Source organism: Xiphophorus maculatus, chromosome 21 (genome assembly GCF_002775205.1).
Source record: "Xiphophorus maculatus strain JP 163 A chromosome 21, X_maculatus-5.0-male, whole genome shotgun sequence".
In the NCBI taxonomy this organism is placed as follows: domain Eukaryota; kingdom Metazoa; phylum Chordata; class Actinopteri; order Cyprinodontiformes; family Poeciliidae; genus Xiphophorus; species Xiphophorus maculatus.
In genome coordinates this window covers 13,792,082-13,810,116 of record NC_036463.1, presented here as the reverse complement: position 1 = coordinate 13,810,116, position 18,035 = coordinate 13,792,082, and the positions used below count along the sequence as shown (strand labels likewise).

Below are 18,035 nucleotides of genomic sequence, written 5' to 3'. Positions count from 1 at the left end.
AGAGAGAGAAAATGGTGCAAACCTTAAAAACGAAAGAACCACAATGTCCCTGCACATATAAAAATAAATTAATACTTTTGTGTGTCCAGTCACTGTTAAATCTTATTTTTCTGGTCCTAAAAAGACTCTCACACACAAACTTGAGGCTTCATTTGCGTCACGGCCAATCACAATCACTTATGTACACCAAACGGCCAATGAGAAAAGTTTATGTACACTTAACGAGGTAAAGACTGTGCCACCAAACACACTTCTTCCGCCCCTACCAGCAGCTATATACACCCCCCCGCTCCCCCCAAATCAACCAACTATTAAATAGCTTCTAGCTTTTCAAACACATGACACAGAGCAGACGTCATCAGAGGGAGTTTACAGCAAAATCAGACTGTGTTGGAGGTCAATAACAAACAAAGAAAACCCCAAAACCTGTACACAGTAGTACAAAATGATGTTAAATCACAAAATAAATCCCCCCCCCCAAAAAATCAGTGAGTTTGTTTTTTAAAATATATAAATTTACACACAGTACACAAACACTCCAGATAAATAAAAAAAAAAACCCACAACATAAAAGTTGTATTTTTTTTTTAATATTAAAGAATGCAGCTGAATAAATTTTCCTCGTTTTATTAAGAGCTGGAAAGTGTTTCTATTAAATCAGGTGCAGCATAATCACCAGGAGCACTGTAAAAAGAAACACAAAAATCTCACCCCATCCCCACCTATTTGGCCTCAGGCACTTGTGTTCGGAGCCTGAGCGGCCAGTCCTGACTGTTGTGTTGTTTTTTTTTAAAGCGACCGCCGCGGTCGGCCTTTTAGGTCCTGCTCGAAGAGGTAGGTGCAAGCGGGGGGCTCAATCAGAAAGACAGGCCAGGGAAGAAGCTTTGTTTGCTGACAAGTGCATGACTTTTTTGTTTCGGACTCCAAGCTACGTGGATTACAGCATCTCGAAACAAGCTGCCTTTAGATCTTGAGTTTTCTTTTAAACCCCCTCCAAACCCCGTCCTGTAAGTGTCTCGCATCCATGACTGAGCCCCCCGTATCTGGCCCAGGGAAGAGACAGTCGACAGCAAGGCTACTGCGGTGACAGTGCGACGCTGGGCTCGCTGACATTAATGGATCTGCAGCGCGCAGAGTGAAAGAGACGTTGGGAGAGAAGCAGCAGCCAGAAACGTGGGGCAATTTCTTTTTTTCTTTTTCTTTTCACAACGCTGACCCGATATTCCCCGCGGGACTGCTGCGAGACAGATGTCAAACATACATCTGTTACTGTTCAGTGCTATTTCCAGGGAAGTGTACTTTTATACTCATTCATGTATTGCTGCTTGTTTTTTTTTTCTTTTTTGTGATTTTTAGGTTTGTAGGTTTTCTGTGCGCCAGCTCGGCTGTCGAGCTAACAGCTCTGGTTAGCGGAGGCCCCTGAGAGTGAAACATCGCGACAGAAACGAAGAGAAGAAGCCGAGAGGAGAGGAAACAAGAGTCGGAATTATGACAGAAACAATTTTCTTGGAAACTGACCTTTAAGATGATTCAAGTAAAAAAAAAAACACGAGGAAAAAAAAAAAACATGTATTTTACTCCGATGCTACATGGTGAAACTAACTTATAGAGAAACTAATAGGAATATTAAACTAAAACCCAACTAAAGACAATAAGAACAAAGAAGCAGTTAAAAAGAACACAACTATAAGTTAGACTGAAATAAATAGCACATACACACACGCCCACGCCCACGCACACACACAAACAGAATTCAGGGTCAAGTTTTAAACCAGAAAAAGCTGCAGAACCGAAGTGAGCCGGCCCAGTTTGAGTGAGGGAGGAACTCCATGAAACGAATGGCAACACTTTTAACATTTGCTCTTCTGTCCAGCTGATGGACTCTGACCAAAAAGTTGATCTTACAACTGTGCATATTTAATAAGGAGAGTAATAAAAAATAAAAAAACAATCAAAAACAAACAATAAAAAAAGTGTCATGTCTTCTCTTGGCCGGCGATGCCCACGACTTTTTCTGCGACCCGGGGCTTTCCCGGCCCCGAGCCGTGTGTGTCGGTGTGTGTGTGCTGCAGCGCGAGGAAGGGGTTGGCGGCGATGGCGCCCTGGCTCTGCAGGTTGGCGAGGGGCAGCTGAGCGCCGGATAGCGGCATGGAGGGCATCTGGGTCGTGGAGGAGAGGGACTGCAGCTGCTGCAGGTCCTGATGATGCTGCTGGATCAGCTGCAGGAGCAGCGCCTGCTGCTGCTGGTCCTGAGTCAAAGAGCGGAAGGTTAAAGTTAAAGACGTGTACGCCACGAACCTGGACGGGAGAAATGGGAACTCGGCTCCTGAGGAAGTGACGTACCGCAGACGACTGGGAGGACAGCAGCTGCTGGAGCTGATGCTGAAGCAGACGCTGCTGTTCGGACAGCAGGCCGAGTCGCGCGGCGCTGAGGGGCCAAAGGCAACAACGTCAGGAGAGAAACATGGAGCTGCTGACACAACACACACACACACACGCCCACACACACTAAACTGTTTCTCTTGCTACAAACCAACAACACGGGACGCAACAAAAATGACGACTTTGCTCCTGTACAGGTGCATCTCAGTAATTGAGAACATCATCACAAGTTTATTTATTTCACTTACTCCAATTAAAAAGGTAAAAAAAAAACAACAACAACTCATTTTAAGATCACTTTCAAATATTCCTTTTACATCAGATGTGTCAAAATCGAGTCCCGGGGGCTAAATCCGGCCGGTGCATATTTTCATAAGTAGAACAATCAAAATAACGGTTCTGTGGTTAAGTATTTTACTAATCAAATCTTGTATACTGCCAAATTACATCAGTGTGAGAGGATGTTCAATATAATGATGATGTGATGTTTATGGGTAGTTTTATCAATATGTTCAGCCACAACTGGCCCTCTGAGGACATTTGTGATCTTGACGTTTGACACACCTGTTTCAGATAATCAGGATGATTCTGACTTGAAACAAGTGAAAACAAGAATCTGGTTGTTGCTCAAAGCGTGGCATATCTAAGCCTTTTAATGGAAAATTAAACGGAAGGACGATATGTGGTGGATCAGGTGCACAATAATATTCAGCTTAATAAGTGAAATGAATGAGCTTGTTTGATAACATTCTACTACATTGAGATGCAGCTGTGCAGGTTCCTGTCTCACCTGTTTTTACTACCTGTTGAGCTGCTTCAATCCAGCATGAAGGCAAAAGGGAAGAAAAAGAGGAAGCTGTGAACTTTTCACTCAGTAATTTACCCTGAAGACACAAACAGCTTCCTCGCTTGTGGAACGTTTTCAGAGAAATAAACGTTTGTTTTTGTATGATTTCATGTTTTTACAGGTGAGATCATCGTAGGACAGGAAGTCGGATACCTGCTGTTAACGGGGAGCGTGACGCCTGCCGCTGTTCCTGTAGTGTGGGGGCTGCCGGGGCCCGCCGGCGTCTGGATCACGCCGTTCAGCGCGCCGACGATCCCGCCGATGCCCAGCGCGTTTCCTGCTCCCAGAGCGCCCATCAGCCCGGCGACGCCGCCCAGCGTGGCCGAGGCGGCCATGCCATTCAGCGCCGGCTGAGGCGGGCTCTGGGAGATGGAGGGCGAGGCGGAGAGCGAGGAGGTGGAGCCACTGCTGCTGTGACCTCCGCACGACATGGTGTCCTTTGAGACAGACATATACACACACACTGTCATCGGGTGTTTTATGGCGCGGCGGTGCCGTGCTGTGTCCGCGCTCCTCTCCTTACCTGAGCTGTCACTGGTAAAGAAGAGTCTGTGGCTCCGAGGTGGGACCCCTTCACATCACCTACACAAACAATCACAGTGTTAGCTTGATTAACTGCCGCACTAAAGTACCGATTCTCCTTTTACAACATTAAAACAGAAACTTTTATGTATTTTATTGAGATCTAGACCAAAACAAAGTAGTGAGCAATTATGGAAAGAAAACAAGTACAGATTAATCTAAACTGGAAGGAGAACATCTGAGGTTTTTTAAAGTCACAGATCCTCAGTTGGATTTAGACCTTTGCTTTAACTGGGCTATTCTGACAGAACAGAATCATTTGATCTAAATCGCTCCACTGTAGCGCTTGATGAATGTTTTGCTTCACTGGTCCGGTTGAAAATTCATTTCTCCTGAAATTCACATCAACTCTCTTCGGCTTTCTAACAAAATCCAACCCAACAAGTAAAACTCGACATTATTTTGATTAAAATTTTACTGCTTTCGCTTTTAGACCATAATCTGAGTAAGCAGTGCAACTTTATTCTGTCTTTAGTTTTTGTTTAACATCTTCCGGCTCCATTTTGTTGCTTGTTGTAAACGCGGGGTGAGTCAAGTGCAAGTCGCCTGGGATGTGTGATTCAAAAGAGTGGAGCTGGTGGAGCCAATCTAAACTCTACTCTAATCAGAAAATCTTCTCCCTCATCTTTGCTGTGTCTCCTACATTGTTTGTGACAAAATTGAAAGATGCATTTTTTTTTTTTCAACAATGGCACTATTCCACAGCATGAAAAGCTGGTTTATGGAGTGTGTGATCAATAATAGATGTGCTGATAGACTATCCCACATAAAATCTGAAACCGGTTGAACTGGGTTTTATTTAGGTATGTCAGATATAAATAATGATATAAAAAAAAGGTGCAGAATTTTTCTTCTGCTTCACATTTATCAGCTTTATACATTCTTCATGTTGAATTTCCCTTTTATTGTCCTGATGGACTGAAAAATAGGATATGGGGCACCATAAGTCTAAACAGGTGTAGAAAGCAAATCTCTCTGTGTCAAAAACTCTCCAAGACTCTCTCTTTACATTTCTTTCATCTCTTATAAAGAAATATCTCCCAAAAGCCATTCACCCTGAACTCTAACAAAACCGTGTGTGTGTGTGTGTGTTTACATGAGGAAATGGTGCTCGGGGTGAAAGGCACCGATAACTGTGCGCTGAGAAGCTGGAGTCTCTCTTTCTTCATGGTCAGGGTTTTAATCTGCTCCTCCAGTCTCCTGTTCTCCTCCTGCAGCTGGTGGAGAGACTTCAACATGGCCACCACTGATAGGAGGAAGAGGAAGGAAGACACTGTGTTATGGCATCTATGACGCTAAAGTGAAACACAAAAATTAAATACAGGTGGTTTAATGGTAAAGATTGTAAATCATGGTATCTGCAGGTTTCAGGGGGTCAAATTTAAGACTTTCAGGACCTTTCTAACCCCACCTTTATTGAAATTTAAGAACAAAACAATCTATAAATATCAGAGATAATATCAGGGTATTACAAATTCAAATTTCAAAAATATTTTATTGATCCCAAAGGGAAATGAAAATAACTCATATTAATTCAAAGAGATATTGTAGGTCGTGATGGCTGCTGGGAGGAAAGATCTCCTGTAGAGGCCTGTATTAGAGTGAATTTGAAGAAGCCTCTGACTGAAGACACTCTGCTTTCCCAAGACAGTCTCATGAAGATGATGGTCAAGGTTATCCATCATTTTCGAAGTCTGTTTAGCAGTAGCTTTTGTTTATCACGCTGCATATAGCTCTCTACAGCTTTAACCGCCACGACACCAAGCTTAAAAGTTCTTTTGGACAGAATGCATCTAGTCAAGTATCGAATGGCGACAGAAGTGAGCCAGTGGCAAACAATATGGCTGGCAAGCAATAAATTTGCTTGCAAAAAAATGCAAAGATGCCACATAGCTAGCTAGGAAATATATATTAGCAGCTAGCTAGAAGAGCGTTATGACTCAGACTTTGCCCTACAGAAAAACGCTACATAGAATATATAATAAATAGCCATGCCACGACAAAATTTAAGACCTGTGATTAACATACTTAAGGCCAATGTAAATTTGTTTAAAGAATTCAAGACATTTTAAGGCCATAAATTTGGATACATAAATTTAGGACGTTCAAAGTCTTAAATTTTGCATCTAATTTATTTTTGATGCATAAATTTAAGACTTAAGGATGCACGGACACGCTGTGAATACAGTATGTGTGGCTGGACTGAGAAGAAAAATCTGAAAGACCAGCAGTCAGTCATGCTCAAATATCCAGCGATTGATACTTTTCTACAAGAAGGTCAAAGGTCAAAATGAGTCAAAGTTACCCTGACGCACATTTAGACTCAAGGACGACGAGATGAGGCGAGGAGAAGGTCATTTTAAATTGACGGCCTCTGCTGAAAGACAGGTTTTCTAACAAGCAGATTTTGCTGTCGCTTCACTTTTCCATTTTCACCTTAGCTGCAGGAGAAGCGATGGAGGAAGATGTTTTGCCTCCACTCACCGTCTCCTTGCGCTCCCTGCTGCAGCAGGAAGCTCTGCCCTTCGTTCCACTGCCTCTCCAGGAGTTGCTCGATGCTGGTGGCCACCGGGGGCAGCGTCTCCCCGACGCCACCGGCCCCTAGCAACCCAAACCCTGGCCCCGGCAACGACCCCGAGGAGTCATAGCGGATCTGCAGGCCGCCAATGGGAGAGCTGAAAGGAGTGGGGTGGCAGGGTGGGGTGGAGAAAAGAGGGAGCGCGGAAAGGAAAAAGGAGAGATGGAGAGGTCAATAGGGAGATTAACGACCCAACATAAATGTCAGACAAACATAGACACTGCTGGCTATAAAACTACATCAATTTGTTGTTACAGTGGCCTCTAATGAAAAGGGGCCAGGCTCTCCGTCTGCGCGCGAGAGCAGGGGGAAAAGAGAGGGAGGACGCAGCGCGATGTCTCCATGCGATAAATCTTGGTTGTTGAGACAATCTGTTGAGTGTGAAAGAGGGGAAACGAGGGACAGCAGGAGAGGAGATGTGGCAAAAAAGAGATGGCAAGAGTTTTGCAGTTTGCTTTTAAAAGGTTAAACTGAGCGCTAAGGGGGAGATTAGAAGAAAAAAAAGAAAGAGAGAGAGAGAGAGAGAGAAAATGCACTTCTTAAGTCAAAAACACTGCGCAAATTTATCTAAGTTGCGGTACCGCCACAGCATTTTACAGCACCGCTGACTTTAAGTGCAGCGCTACTCATCCAAGTGTTACCAACCTCATCAGATGCATCAGTCATCCCACAAAGTGGAAGAAACAAGCAGAACTGTATCTCTGGGATCAATATTCCCATCCCGAAAGATCCATGAAAGTATTCCCAAAAGGAGAAGATACAGTAAATCCTCCGACTGTCCATCCATGGCTGATTTAAAACCGAGGAAAAAAACAAAGTATCTAAGTGAACCTGAAGGACGGTTAGCTCCTTTAGAACAAGTTATCGTTGGCTAACAGAGAGAGAACCGCCTGCAGGGCTAAAAGCGAAAGAGGGAATGTGTGGAAGAGCGGACCGAGAGGAAGAGAGAGAAGAAGAGACGAGGGGCCAGCGAAGGGAAAAGCAAGAATAAAAAGAGTGAGGAGGGCTGTGTGGGGTGGGTGAAGTATGGGGGGCAGTGAGGAATGTAAATGGAGAGGGAGGAAAGGAGGGTGCGTGTGTGTGCACTCACCGCGGGGTGGTCTTAGGAGAAGCTCTTATGGAGAAGCCCTGAGAGCCGCCGCTGCCGTCTCCCACCTCCTGATCTGCGCGCGCACACACACACACACACACACACGCGCACACACAGAAAATCAATCGGACATCTAAGAACACATGGATGTTAAGTTGGAGGCAGTTTGTTCACCAAAAAAAATGTTTACAAAGGACGGTGAAACGGTTGTCTTCTACCCTCCTGCTTTCCGCATTTTAAACAAACTTAAAGCTCTTGTTTCTGTCTGAGAGAAAAAAAAATATATTCATTTTACACCTTGTTTGATTGTAATATTATAATAATTTGATTCATTATTAAAGCACAGAAATAAACATTGAGCTGCAGGATATTTAAACATATATCAACCATATTTTATTGGTTAGAAGACGGTAGGAATGGTGATGGTTCGAAAACTGCTAACATTTTCCAACAAGCTGTCTCCACAGCTCTACATCATTTAACTTTACTCGGTGTTTATTCAGTAACTTTGCTTAGGTTTATGTACCAAAATCTATGAAGCAAAAAAAATTTTTTAATGCAAATTTACAACCAATAACAATCAAAATCTGGAATTATTTGTGGGGAGTTTCTATAATTGCAACTTTTTATGCTTTAAATAGAATCTGACTGGTATTTTTGATGTACTTTGTGTGTTTATTGTTGTGTAAATAAATTGCAGATTAAAGATATAATCACATCAATCATTTTCAAGCTTCTAACAAAGAAAACATCAATGGAAAAGACAAATAAAAGTTGATCATACAAGCATTTCTACTAAGTTCAATTCAATGCATTTTTACTGCTTTTGTAGCAATACTTAACATTTATAACATGAATACTTTAAACTCTCGTCAATTTTTGACCCCAAATTGGGTTTAGAAAAGACAACACATATTTTGTTTACCTATAAACCCCCCCCCCCCCCCAAAAAAAAGTACAAAATGTGCGTTATTATTCAGCTGATGCAGAGTGCATGCTAGATCTTTAATTTTTAAGAGCAGAAGTGATCTGGATCGTGGTCATTTCCACCACACGGTGCATCAATTAGACCACAAAGATCATCATTGAATGACTCCTAAAGCCCTAAAGCTCTCCTCCTTTAACCTCTGTTATACTAAAACCTAAATCATTTGCTTTATGTTTTATTTTTAGATAATTTTAAAAAACCTATATTTTCCGATCTGACCCTTTGCTCTTCTGTCAAGATTACAAGCGTCTCCTTAACTTTCCATCTCTACAAGACATGAGCTTTCATTCACTCTCTCTCTTTCTCACTCCACCTCTCCTCCCTCTGGGCCCCTGGCCAGACGCTTCTTTTCATTTTCCTCAGTCAGAGTAATGAATCACACATGCGCACACACTTTTGCATTTATACACAAGCGCAAACTCCCCTCTACTTAAGACAGTCAAACCCCAGCTTTTTTTTTTCTCTCCTTCCTCCTCCCTCCACCAGGTCACCAGTCCAGTCGCCGACTCCCTTTTTTTCTCTCTTCCTCCCGAGTGCCGTTTCCGCCGTAACCCTTTCTGTCCTGGCAGCTCATGCCAGACGGGTGCCAAAGTAAACAGGCTGCATACACGCATGCAAACACACGCACACACCTTGCATGACCTCTTAGATGACTCCTGCACACTGATAAAATTTGAAATGCAGAAAAAAGGAAAAAAAAACAACAACATTCTTTCAATGACTGCTGAGGAAAGAAATGATTCTGTTTAATGCTCGTATCTGGAGTGAAAAGCTTCATGGATCAGTCAAGCAATTAGAATAAATGTCCCATTAATGTTTAGTTTTTAAGCAAAAAAGACGACAGGGATGTTTAAAAATTAAAAGCTGGTCCGCTTTTGCATTTATGTCTCCATAGTTTTAAAGTTGGAAATTATTCACATTTTTTCTTGACGTCTTATAGTTTCATAGCATTTTTTTCTGCATTAGATCGAATCCTTTTCACATAACGCTAAACCTGCACAGTCTCTGAGTAAGACACACACACGCCCACACACACGCACACCCCCACACACACACACAGAAAGAAAGGCCTGTATCCTCTGACATTCAGCCTGATTAGTGAGCTGACCTGCGGGTCAGAGTGGATCTGGCTCTGATGACTGGCAGCAGGAACCACTTCCTCCTCTTCACTCTTTATTCCCTCTTCCTCTCTTCTCTCCTGCGTCTCTACTCTCTGGCCAACCAGATGTCTCACGTCAGGAAGTGGCTACTCCTGCCTGCTAAAACCACTTCTTACTCCCTCTTCGCTGAACTTTTTTATCATGTAGAGGGGAGTTGTTATGTCACAGAGACCCTCTACTCCCTCTTACGCATTAAAAAAAAGAACAAATCTGTGGAAGCGCCACCCACTCCGCATGGGAGGTAGAAATGGAGGAGCTTGAGACTATCAGTGACCCATGACCTCACAGTGGGATCAAGAGGGCATGACCTATGCATTATCTTCTTGTCTTTCCTTCACACACTCCCACATTAGGTATGAGAGTACCTGCTGGTGAGGCCTCGGACTGAGCGATGAGAGCCGCCATGCTGGAGTTGGGGTTCAGCCTGTTGCCGAACATGTGGGGGGGGGCCAGGTTGAACACGGAGCCCGGCAGAGCCTAGGAAGGGACACACAGCACAGAACTGACATTAAACCATTTTTTAAAATAGTTTTTTTTACATTTACTTAAACATATAACAGGATTTTTATGGGCATGTGTGTACTTGTATATGTTGCATGTAGAGGACCACTTTCACAATACCTACCAACAAAGGGAGGTCACTTGTGGAAATTAAGACATTTTCCAGTTTTCTCAGTTCTTCCACACTCTACAGGTTTGATTTAAAGGTAAGGTGTGAATTAAGCTTTGGTTAAGGTTAGGAATAGACTGGTTATGGTTAGGAAAAGGGAAAATGTCTGTTAGGCATAAATGCAGTTACTAAAATAAATGGAAGTCAAAAAAAAAAAGGTCTTCAGTTTGTATAAAAGTGCAAGGATGTGTGTGTGTGTGTGTGTGTGTGTGTGTGTGTGTGTGTGTGTGTGTGTGTGTGTGTGTGTGTGTGTGTGTGTGTGTGTGTGTGTGTGTGTGTGTGTGTGTGTGTGAGTCCAACAACCAGCTTGCAATAAAAGCTGTGGAAACCCTTTTATGTATTTCATTTTTTAAAAATCTTATAAAAAACCATTTCTGGCAAAAAAATATTTTTTGCATCAAAATTAACCTAAATAATATTATATTTATTTATTTAAAAATAGGCAAAATAGACATTTAATATATTTCATACAGAAAAAGCAACAACTGATTTTCATAAAGAAACACACACCCACACATGTGTGTGGGTGTGTGTTTGTCATATAATCAACCCCAAAGAGAAATGAGCTGTAGAAATAATTGTTGAAACAATATATTCAAATTATCTTTTCATTTTTTTAATTATAATTACTAAATAAGACAAAAAATAATCAAAACTTTGTAGGTGAAAATCAAGTGTATCATTGTGTATTTGCGCAGGGCTCCGAGCGCCCCGGCACCCCAACAGTACTCTGACATGCTGACAAAGTGTTTCTGATGCATAGAGTTTAATCCAATTAAGGCATTTCCCAACTAAGGGGCTGTGGTGTGATGGTTAGGGTGGGGGCGGGAGGTGGAGCATCAGGAGGGGAATCCACTCCGTCTAACAGAACAAAATGGCTGACTGTTAAATGTAGTGGAAAACCCTGTGACCAAAGCAAAACATGTGACGCTGCAGAAAACTGATTGAAGAATGTAGCGCTGTAGGATTCAATGTGAGGTTCTGCTAACGAGTTAAATACTGAAGATAAATATTATTGACATTTTTTGAGACGCGTTTACTTCATATTATTGTGTCCAAACAACAAGAACCATAGAATGCTGCATATAGCACAAAATTATTAGCAGTGTTTAAAAAGATGTACAAAACAAAATCTGTAGGTAGTTGCTGAATATGTCTTTAAATTTCAATGACCCATGAAATTAATGGATTCTTATGTCCAAGTTAAAAAAAAAATTAAATCTCTTTCTAGTTTAATTTCTATGAAGAAAACTGTTCCCGCTGTCCACTTCTCTCTAACCCAAGGAGTGGGCAAACTTTTTGGCTCAGGAGCAACATTGACTTTTAAAATTTGACTGCTGGGCTAGCACTAAATGCATACATATCAAACATAAGCATAAAAAAGCATTACAGTTTTAATACTTACACTCACTTTGAGTGGGAACAGTGTTGTTGATCTCCCTTTTTTGCCAGTGCATCAAAGTCAGGTATTAGTTTTGTTGTGGCCATTCTCAGAACAGATCTGAGGTTTCCATCACTCAGCTGAGCTCTGTGAGGTGCTTTGTTCATCACACTAAAAGTATGTTCACACACGTAAGTAGAGTCAAACAACACCAGCATCCTCTGTGCCATCTTCTGGAAATTTGGCAGCACTTAATAAAGCATAAAACACATCCAGTTTAAGAGAGTTGGACTTCTCCTTTAAGACAGAGTCACACTGGAGATCAATCAGTCCCAACTGCAACTCCTGAGGTGCCATTTCAGGGTCTTGTGTGAAGGGAGATGAAACTAGCTGCCATTCTCAGCGCGGTAGACGACCGCCCTTGCGTTGACTGGTTGTTAGCATAATTATCAAGCTTGGTGGAAAAGTGGCAGCTGATGTGTATTCTTTAAAAACAGCAACTGTTTCTTGACAGAGAAGGCATTCGGCTTTTGACCGGACTTCAATGAAAAATAATTTACCGTAGTTGTCCAATCCTTGTTGAACACTCGACACTCACTGTCAACTTTTCTTCTCTTTGGCCCACTCATTGTTGCAGAGTTCACAGCAGCGGAGTAATAACAGAGAAGTCCGAGCTCCACAAAATCAAGTCATGTATCGTGGTGGAGCGCCAGGCATTACAGGACTAGACCAAATGAATGAGTCATGATTATGATATGATTTGATTTGGGCAATTCTGTACCAATCTTTGGCGGGCCAGATTAAAAAGACCAACAGGCCGGATGTGGCCCGGGAGCCGAAGTTTGCCCACCCCTAGTCTAACCCCTCCTCCTCCATCCCTTGTTTCCATAATCCTGCCCTCTTTCACATCAACATTCATTTTTCATTTGCATTCATTTTTCATTTAAGTCTCTCTCACACTCCCTTTTATCCGCCTATCTTAGGCAAATAGCCAATAGCAGAAGGCCAAGAGTCTGTTAGTGGATCAAAAACAGCAAACCGTCTCAGTCTCTTGCTCACACACACACACAGAGACAGGGAAGCCTGTTGTTGGCTTCAGTCTGCAGTTGTGTCAGTTCTGCAAGCTCGGTTCAAAGTCTGCATGTTTCCCAGATGCACAGGCCACAGCGTTAAAAAAACAACAACACAAAAAAAAATCTGAGGAAAAGTGAGAAATAAACCGTCTGAATCACACAAACACTTTTTCTCTCTCGTCCTCTGGAACACGTTAAACTGAGGGATACCACCTCCAACCTTCCACCTTTACCATACAACCACCCCTCCCTCACTCCATCCATCTCTCCATTCCTACTGTGGAGCTTGTCAGATGTCATTACATCACAGGACAACAGAGGAGGAAGAGGAGGAAGAAGAGGAACAGACGGGTGAGAAGAAAAAAAAAAAAAAACAAGTGTTGAGAGGACACTGGAGGAAAAGAAGAGATTTGTGTGGCTAAAGATGGGGAAATTTGAACATTACATACTATGAGTTGGAAGTTGTTTTTATCCTGATTGTCATGCCATAAATTAATGTTCTCAATATTATCAAGGTTTGTTCAAATAGGTTTAAAATATGCAAAACATGTTGATCCATGCAGAAGTAATTGGACTTTATTAATCGGTTTTTGTGCAGCATAAATATCCCATAATTTACCATCGACAATAATTCATTCAGTCACATATTAAACCTCTCATCAACAGACACAGACTCTTGGATGGACGGATCTTGTTTTTATCTTTAGAAAGGGTCTTACAATGAAAATATCTGAATATACATAGGTCAAGTATGCAAATAAATTTATAAAATCAATTAAATAATTTCAAGGTTTGCAGTAATTTCAATGGAATAAATACAGATTTTCCAACAAATGACACTTCTCCAAAAGGGAAAGGTTTTTACTGTTGGAATTACAAGGAGCCTAAAAATTGGTGCAAATCAACCGATAATGTATCAATAGTTATGCACGTCATATTAGGATTGTTTTTTATTTATTTTGTTTACCAAGTTAACATATTTTTAGTCTGCTTATTATGAAGTGACCCCTTGGATACACCCAGCCTTTAGTCCTTTGCGTTTTTACAAATCTTGTGTTTTAGCCTTGGACCAGAGTGCATTACATTTTCCTTAAAGGCTCTTATTGTGATGGTTTGAAGGAAATAGTAGCTGGGATTATCTGTGCAGTCAACACTTTTGGTAAAACAGAAGCTAATCAAATTGCTCCAAGCACAGGATCTACCCATTGAAAGAATTACATTTAAAATATTTTTTTCTTTTTTCTTTTGGGCTTTTACTATGAAGGTTTAAAAGGAAGTTGCGTCTCAGATCTTCTGCTGTATTAACAATAATAAAAAAACACCTAAACCCAAGGCTACAGTGCCAATAGTCCAAGGAATCTAACAAGTTCTTACTAAGTTAACTAGATAAGCCACAACATTATGAAGATCGCAAGCAATTTAATAAAAGTTAGCTCACTAAGCATTAGCCGCTAGAGGCAGGATATTATTATTTTTATCCATCTTCAAAGTGTCTTCATTTCTCAAATATGAAGTCTAAAAATACAGCAAACTTTGACAGATGGTGCGTTTTGGTGCTTCAGTGTGAGAAGAAATCTAAACCTTGGATTGTTGATTAACACTGTAACAGAATACAAATTTGCTTTTGGTCGTTTCTATTTAAAACTCTAACACCATAATAACTTCAACCAGGATAAATGTTCCAACTTATAAATGTTTCATCTCTACTTCATTCAAGGATAAAGGATGGGCTCTTATTTTATTTCCTACTGACAAAAAAAGATTCTTTGATATTTGGAAACTAGACGCCAGCTTAAATAAAAGCTAGAAGTACACACTACAACTCGTTAAACACTCTGAAAAGAAACTTTTGGTAATTTGGTGATTAACTAAAGCTTTTATATTTAAGATTTCTACTTTCATCATTTCTTTTTTTCTCTAAAGAACTCTAAACATTTCATCACTCTTTAGAAGCACAGCCTTGATTTCAGACCCTCTTTAAGGTATGATGCTTGGAGAATGAACTCGGCCCACACCAGTTTTCTGAGCTGTTCTCCACGTTAAAGGAAGTGATATAAAAACATAATAGGGCATGGATTCAGCCTTGGCAGTTTCCCTCCAGTTATTATTTATGCTGGGACCCAAGTGTATTCAAACTGATAATTTTGAGTATTTCTTTCTGCTTACATGGCCAACCCAAAAAAAGAATAAAATAAAATAAATTCCTGTGCGTTTTAATTAGCAGGAATCCATCACAACCTTGTTCACTGGGGTTAATAGGACTGAATTAGTCAGGAGAATACACACGTTTAATGATGCATTTGAAGAACTAAAATAAAGGTCTACTTTTGTGCTTTCAATGCATGAGAACAACCCTCCACAGGTGCACCCAGACATTGGCAATAGATTATCTCGCAATAAAAAAGTGACTCCGCACAAGGTCGGAACCCACACGTTTCATTATTATTTTTTATTTCTTTTACAGATAATTAACGTGCAGAAGTTTAATAATGGCGCCGAGAGATTTGCCACAGACGATGTTTAATTGCACGCTGTTTGTGCTCGTGCAGTTTATCTACACTTGAGCTCAAAGATGTGAGAGGTGTTGGTGAATTGAGCGATGCGGGGGTTTGTTGAATAAAAGCAGAGAGCGCGTGAAAGAAAAGGGAGAAATGGAGTGCGTCGCCGTGGGTTTGATGCTTTTTCATGCGTGCCAGACTGAGGTGAGGGGAAAGCGGGGGGAAGATTGGTGGGGGTGATGAGAGTTTTTCAGCAAACGTTGCGTGTTGGGACTCACGTGTGTGGAGGTTGTGCTGTTGAGTGGAGCCGCTGCGGTGAATGGGGAGGGAGGTGCCAGGGAAGGTGTGGTCTGCTGTTGCTGTGACAACTCGGCGCTCGCCCCGCCCATGGCGACGGCTGCTGTCCCCGACGATGACCCGTCGGCGGCGGAGAAGACACCTGTGGAGAGATAAAACATTAACAGCGTCGTCCTAATCCTCAATCACACCAAAACCGATAAGATGGGCGGTGATACATTTTAGAAGATGATGTGTAATTATGGTTGATTATGATTTAATGTGTATATATTTAATGTGTAAAGATATATTGTAGACACTGGCTCTGACTGATAGAATGCCTTTAAAGAAAAAAGATTGTAAAATGGCCATTAGGAAGACTTGTGTTGTTTTAAGTCAAACTGTCTTTAAAAAAAATGATCCAGATTTTTAATGCAAATTCAAAATAAATGCTAAGGTTTAAACTTATATTTGCTTAAACCACAGTTTCCGACACCAAAAATAAAATCTCCGTGAAATGGAAAATATCAAACGTAAACCAAAAACAAAACAGTAGAAATTCTTAAGTACAAAAAAAAAGGAAAAAATAAAATAATAATAATAAAAACGTTGGAATGTTGGAAAAGGTTGTATAACTTCAATTAATCACAGCCAAATCCTTTTTTTTTTCAGACATCAGAAAACCTAAACTTTTAAAAATATATATACTTCACCTATAAAAATATAGATACTGAATTTCCCAAAACTCAGGTGTTAATTATAATTCAACCCCCGACACATGCCCCATTTCAGTATCTCTACTTCCTCCACTCACACACCCCTGCCCTCACCACGGATAAGCCCTGCCCCTGCCTTCCTTTGACCCCAGCAGAGGAGAGGAGGAGAGAGGGGGGCTGGGGTGGAGGGGACGAGGGGCCCCTCAGCCCCACAAAAGCCTGAATGGCTCAGGGCAGCACGCATTCACTGGGGGAACAAGAGATCTTTGTGCCAGGAGGGGAGGGGTCGGAGGGATGGAGGGAGCGATAGATACGAACACTACATGGGCCGACATACTATTTATAACGCTTTGCAATATGCAGCAGAAAAATTGATCCCCAAAGCAGGGTGGGCGAGGCTTGGGGGGGCAAGGGTGAGGGGAAGGGGGTTTCTGCGAGGTTTTCAGCAGCTGGATTAGAGGGCAAACCAACAATTTATCAGAGTTTGGCAACTGCAGTGGATAAAAAAAATGTCCTACAAAAAAATTTAAAAAAGATGGTGAGAAAATCTGTGAAATACAACAAAATCAAAATAAAAAATCTAATTGTGCTCAAATTTCAGATGTAGCAAATGTTTACTTCTTTAAAAAAAAAAAAACAATTTATACTTTTTTGAAATTCTTTAAACATCACTGATTTATTCTGAAACATTTCAACTTCTTGCTGTCAATAAAAGAAAAAAGCATGAGGAATCAGATTGAAAGTTGTAATTCTTTAAATAAATAAAAAAAACGTTTTTTAAGCATCAGCTACTACCCATGCTTATTTCAAATATATTACACAATTAGAAAAATAACAGAATAAAAATATAATTAGCATACGGGAAAATCTAAAAGCAAAATACCTTACATGTACTTGTGTAATCAGTGCAGTACAGCGGCAGAAACCCACTGGTCTGAATTACCCAGTATTCCTCTAATTTTTCCTTCTTACTCCGTTTTCCGACAAGCTTAGAAAATATCTACCTTCTTCAATCTGAGTCTCATTTATCTCAGCAGAAAAGCTATTTTGCCAAGCCATTGCTTAGTGAAGTCTTTCCTAAGGAGAACAACCAAGAGATCGCTTTGTAATCAGACATCAGCGAGACAAATCTGTATTTTTACAACTTGGCGTAAATACTGAGGGTAATCCGCAGGCAGCGAGATGAAGCTGAAAAGCGGAGCCTTTCTAGCTTGTTTTAGCAGGACAGAGCTGATGTAATCACAAGGCACGCTAAGTGTAACCACAACAACACGAAGACATTTGTTTTCCTGAGAGTTTTCCACCAACAAAGACAAACAAAAACTAATTTAGAGCCGGATCGAGGGCGGCTGATGATAGTGTGAAGGGGTGTGTGTGTGTGTGTGTGTTTGATCAGAGAAAGGAACAAAAATGCATGGGAGGTTTGCTTCAGTCTAATAAAAACAAGCCAGTCACAAAAACACCAAGAGAAATATAGGAGCTGCAGCAATCATGGGCAAGAAAGAAATTAAAAAGAAGCAGGAAAAACAACTATTTTAAACTGAAAATTAAATAAATAAATAAAAAAAATTGGTTCCTCAAGATTTTTTCCCATGATGCTTTGTTTTTTTGTGTGATTTTAATTATGAGTGAAAAAGTAATTTTATTGGAAATTGTAAGACATTTACTGACTTTAATTGGTCAACATATTTCAGTCTAGGTGTTCTGGTGCTTTTCAGACACAATAAATAACGTTTCTAATTTTCCGGCGATCCAACATATTATTGTGAAAATGTAGAAAAAAAAGAAAACATA

The 18,035-nt window shown here is 41.0% G+C and overlaps 1 protein-coding gene across 3 annotated transcripts in view; it reads right to left on the bottom strand.

The window, feature by feature from the left end:
• Nucleotides 1-1,318: 1,318 nt before the first annotated feature.
• The window catches only part of mllt10 (MLLT10, histone lysine methyltransferase DOT1L cofactor), a 43,223-nt gene continuing 26,506 nt past the window's right edge, over nucleotides 1,319-18,035 (bottom strand). For 2 of the 3 annotated variants that reach the window (XM_023326544.1, XM_023326545.1), the window contains exons 11-20: nucleotides 15,528-15,688; nucleotides 9,993-10,104; nucleotides 7,480-7,552; nucleotides 6,296-6,486; nucleotides 4,908-5,057; nucleotides 3,753-3,811; nucleotides 3,383-3,666; nucleotides 3,173-3,196; nucleotides 2,344-2,428; nucleotides 1,319-2,249 (exon numbers count right to left, since the gene is read on the bottom strand). In XM_023326544.1, the coding sequence (XP_023182312.1) occupies nucleotides 1,977-2,249; nucleotides 2,344-2,428; nucleotides 3,173-3,196; nucleotides 3,383-3,666; nucleotides 3,753-3,811; nucleotides 4,908-5,057; nucleotides 6,296-6,486; nucleotides 7,480-7,552; nucleotides 9,993-10,104; nucleotides 15,528-15,688 (1,412 nt within the window). In that variant the 3' untranslated portion in view covers nucleotides 1,319-1,976. The remainder of the gene's footprint in view (nucleotides 2,250-2,343; nucleotides 2,429-3,172; nucleotides 3,197-3,382; nucleotides 3,667-3,752; nucleotides 3,812-4,907; nucleotides 5,058-6,295; nucleotides 6,487-7,479; nucleotides 7,553-9,992; nucleotides 10,105-15,527; nucleotides 15,689-18,035) is intronic. The other variant, XM_023326546.1, reaches the window with a different exon arrangement.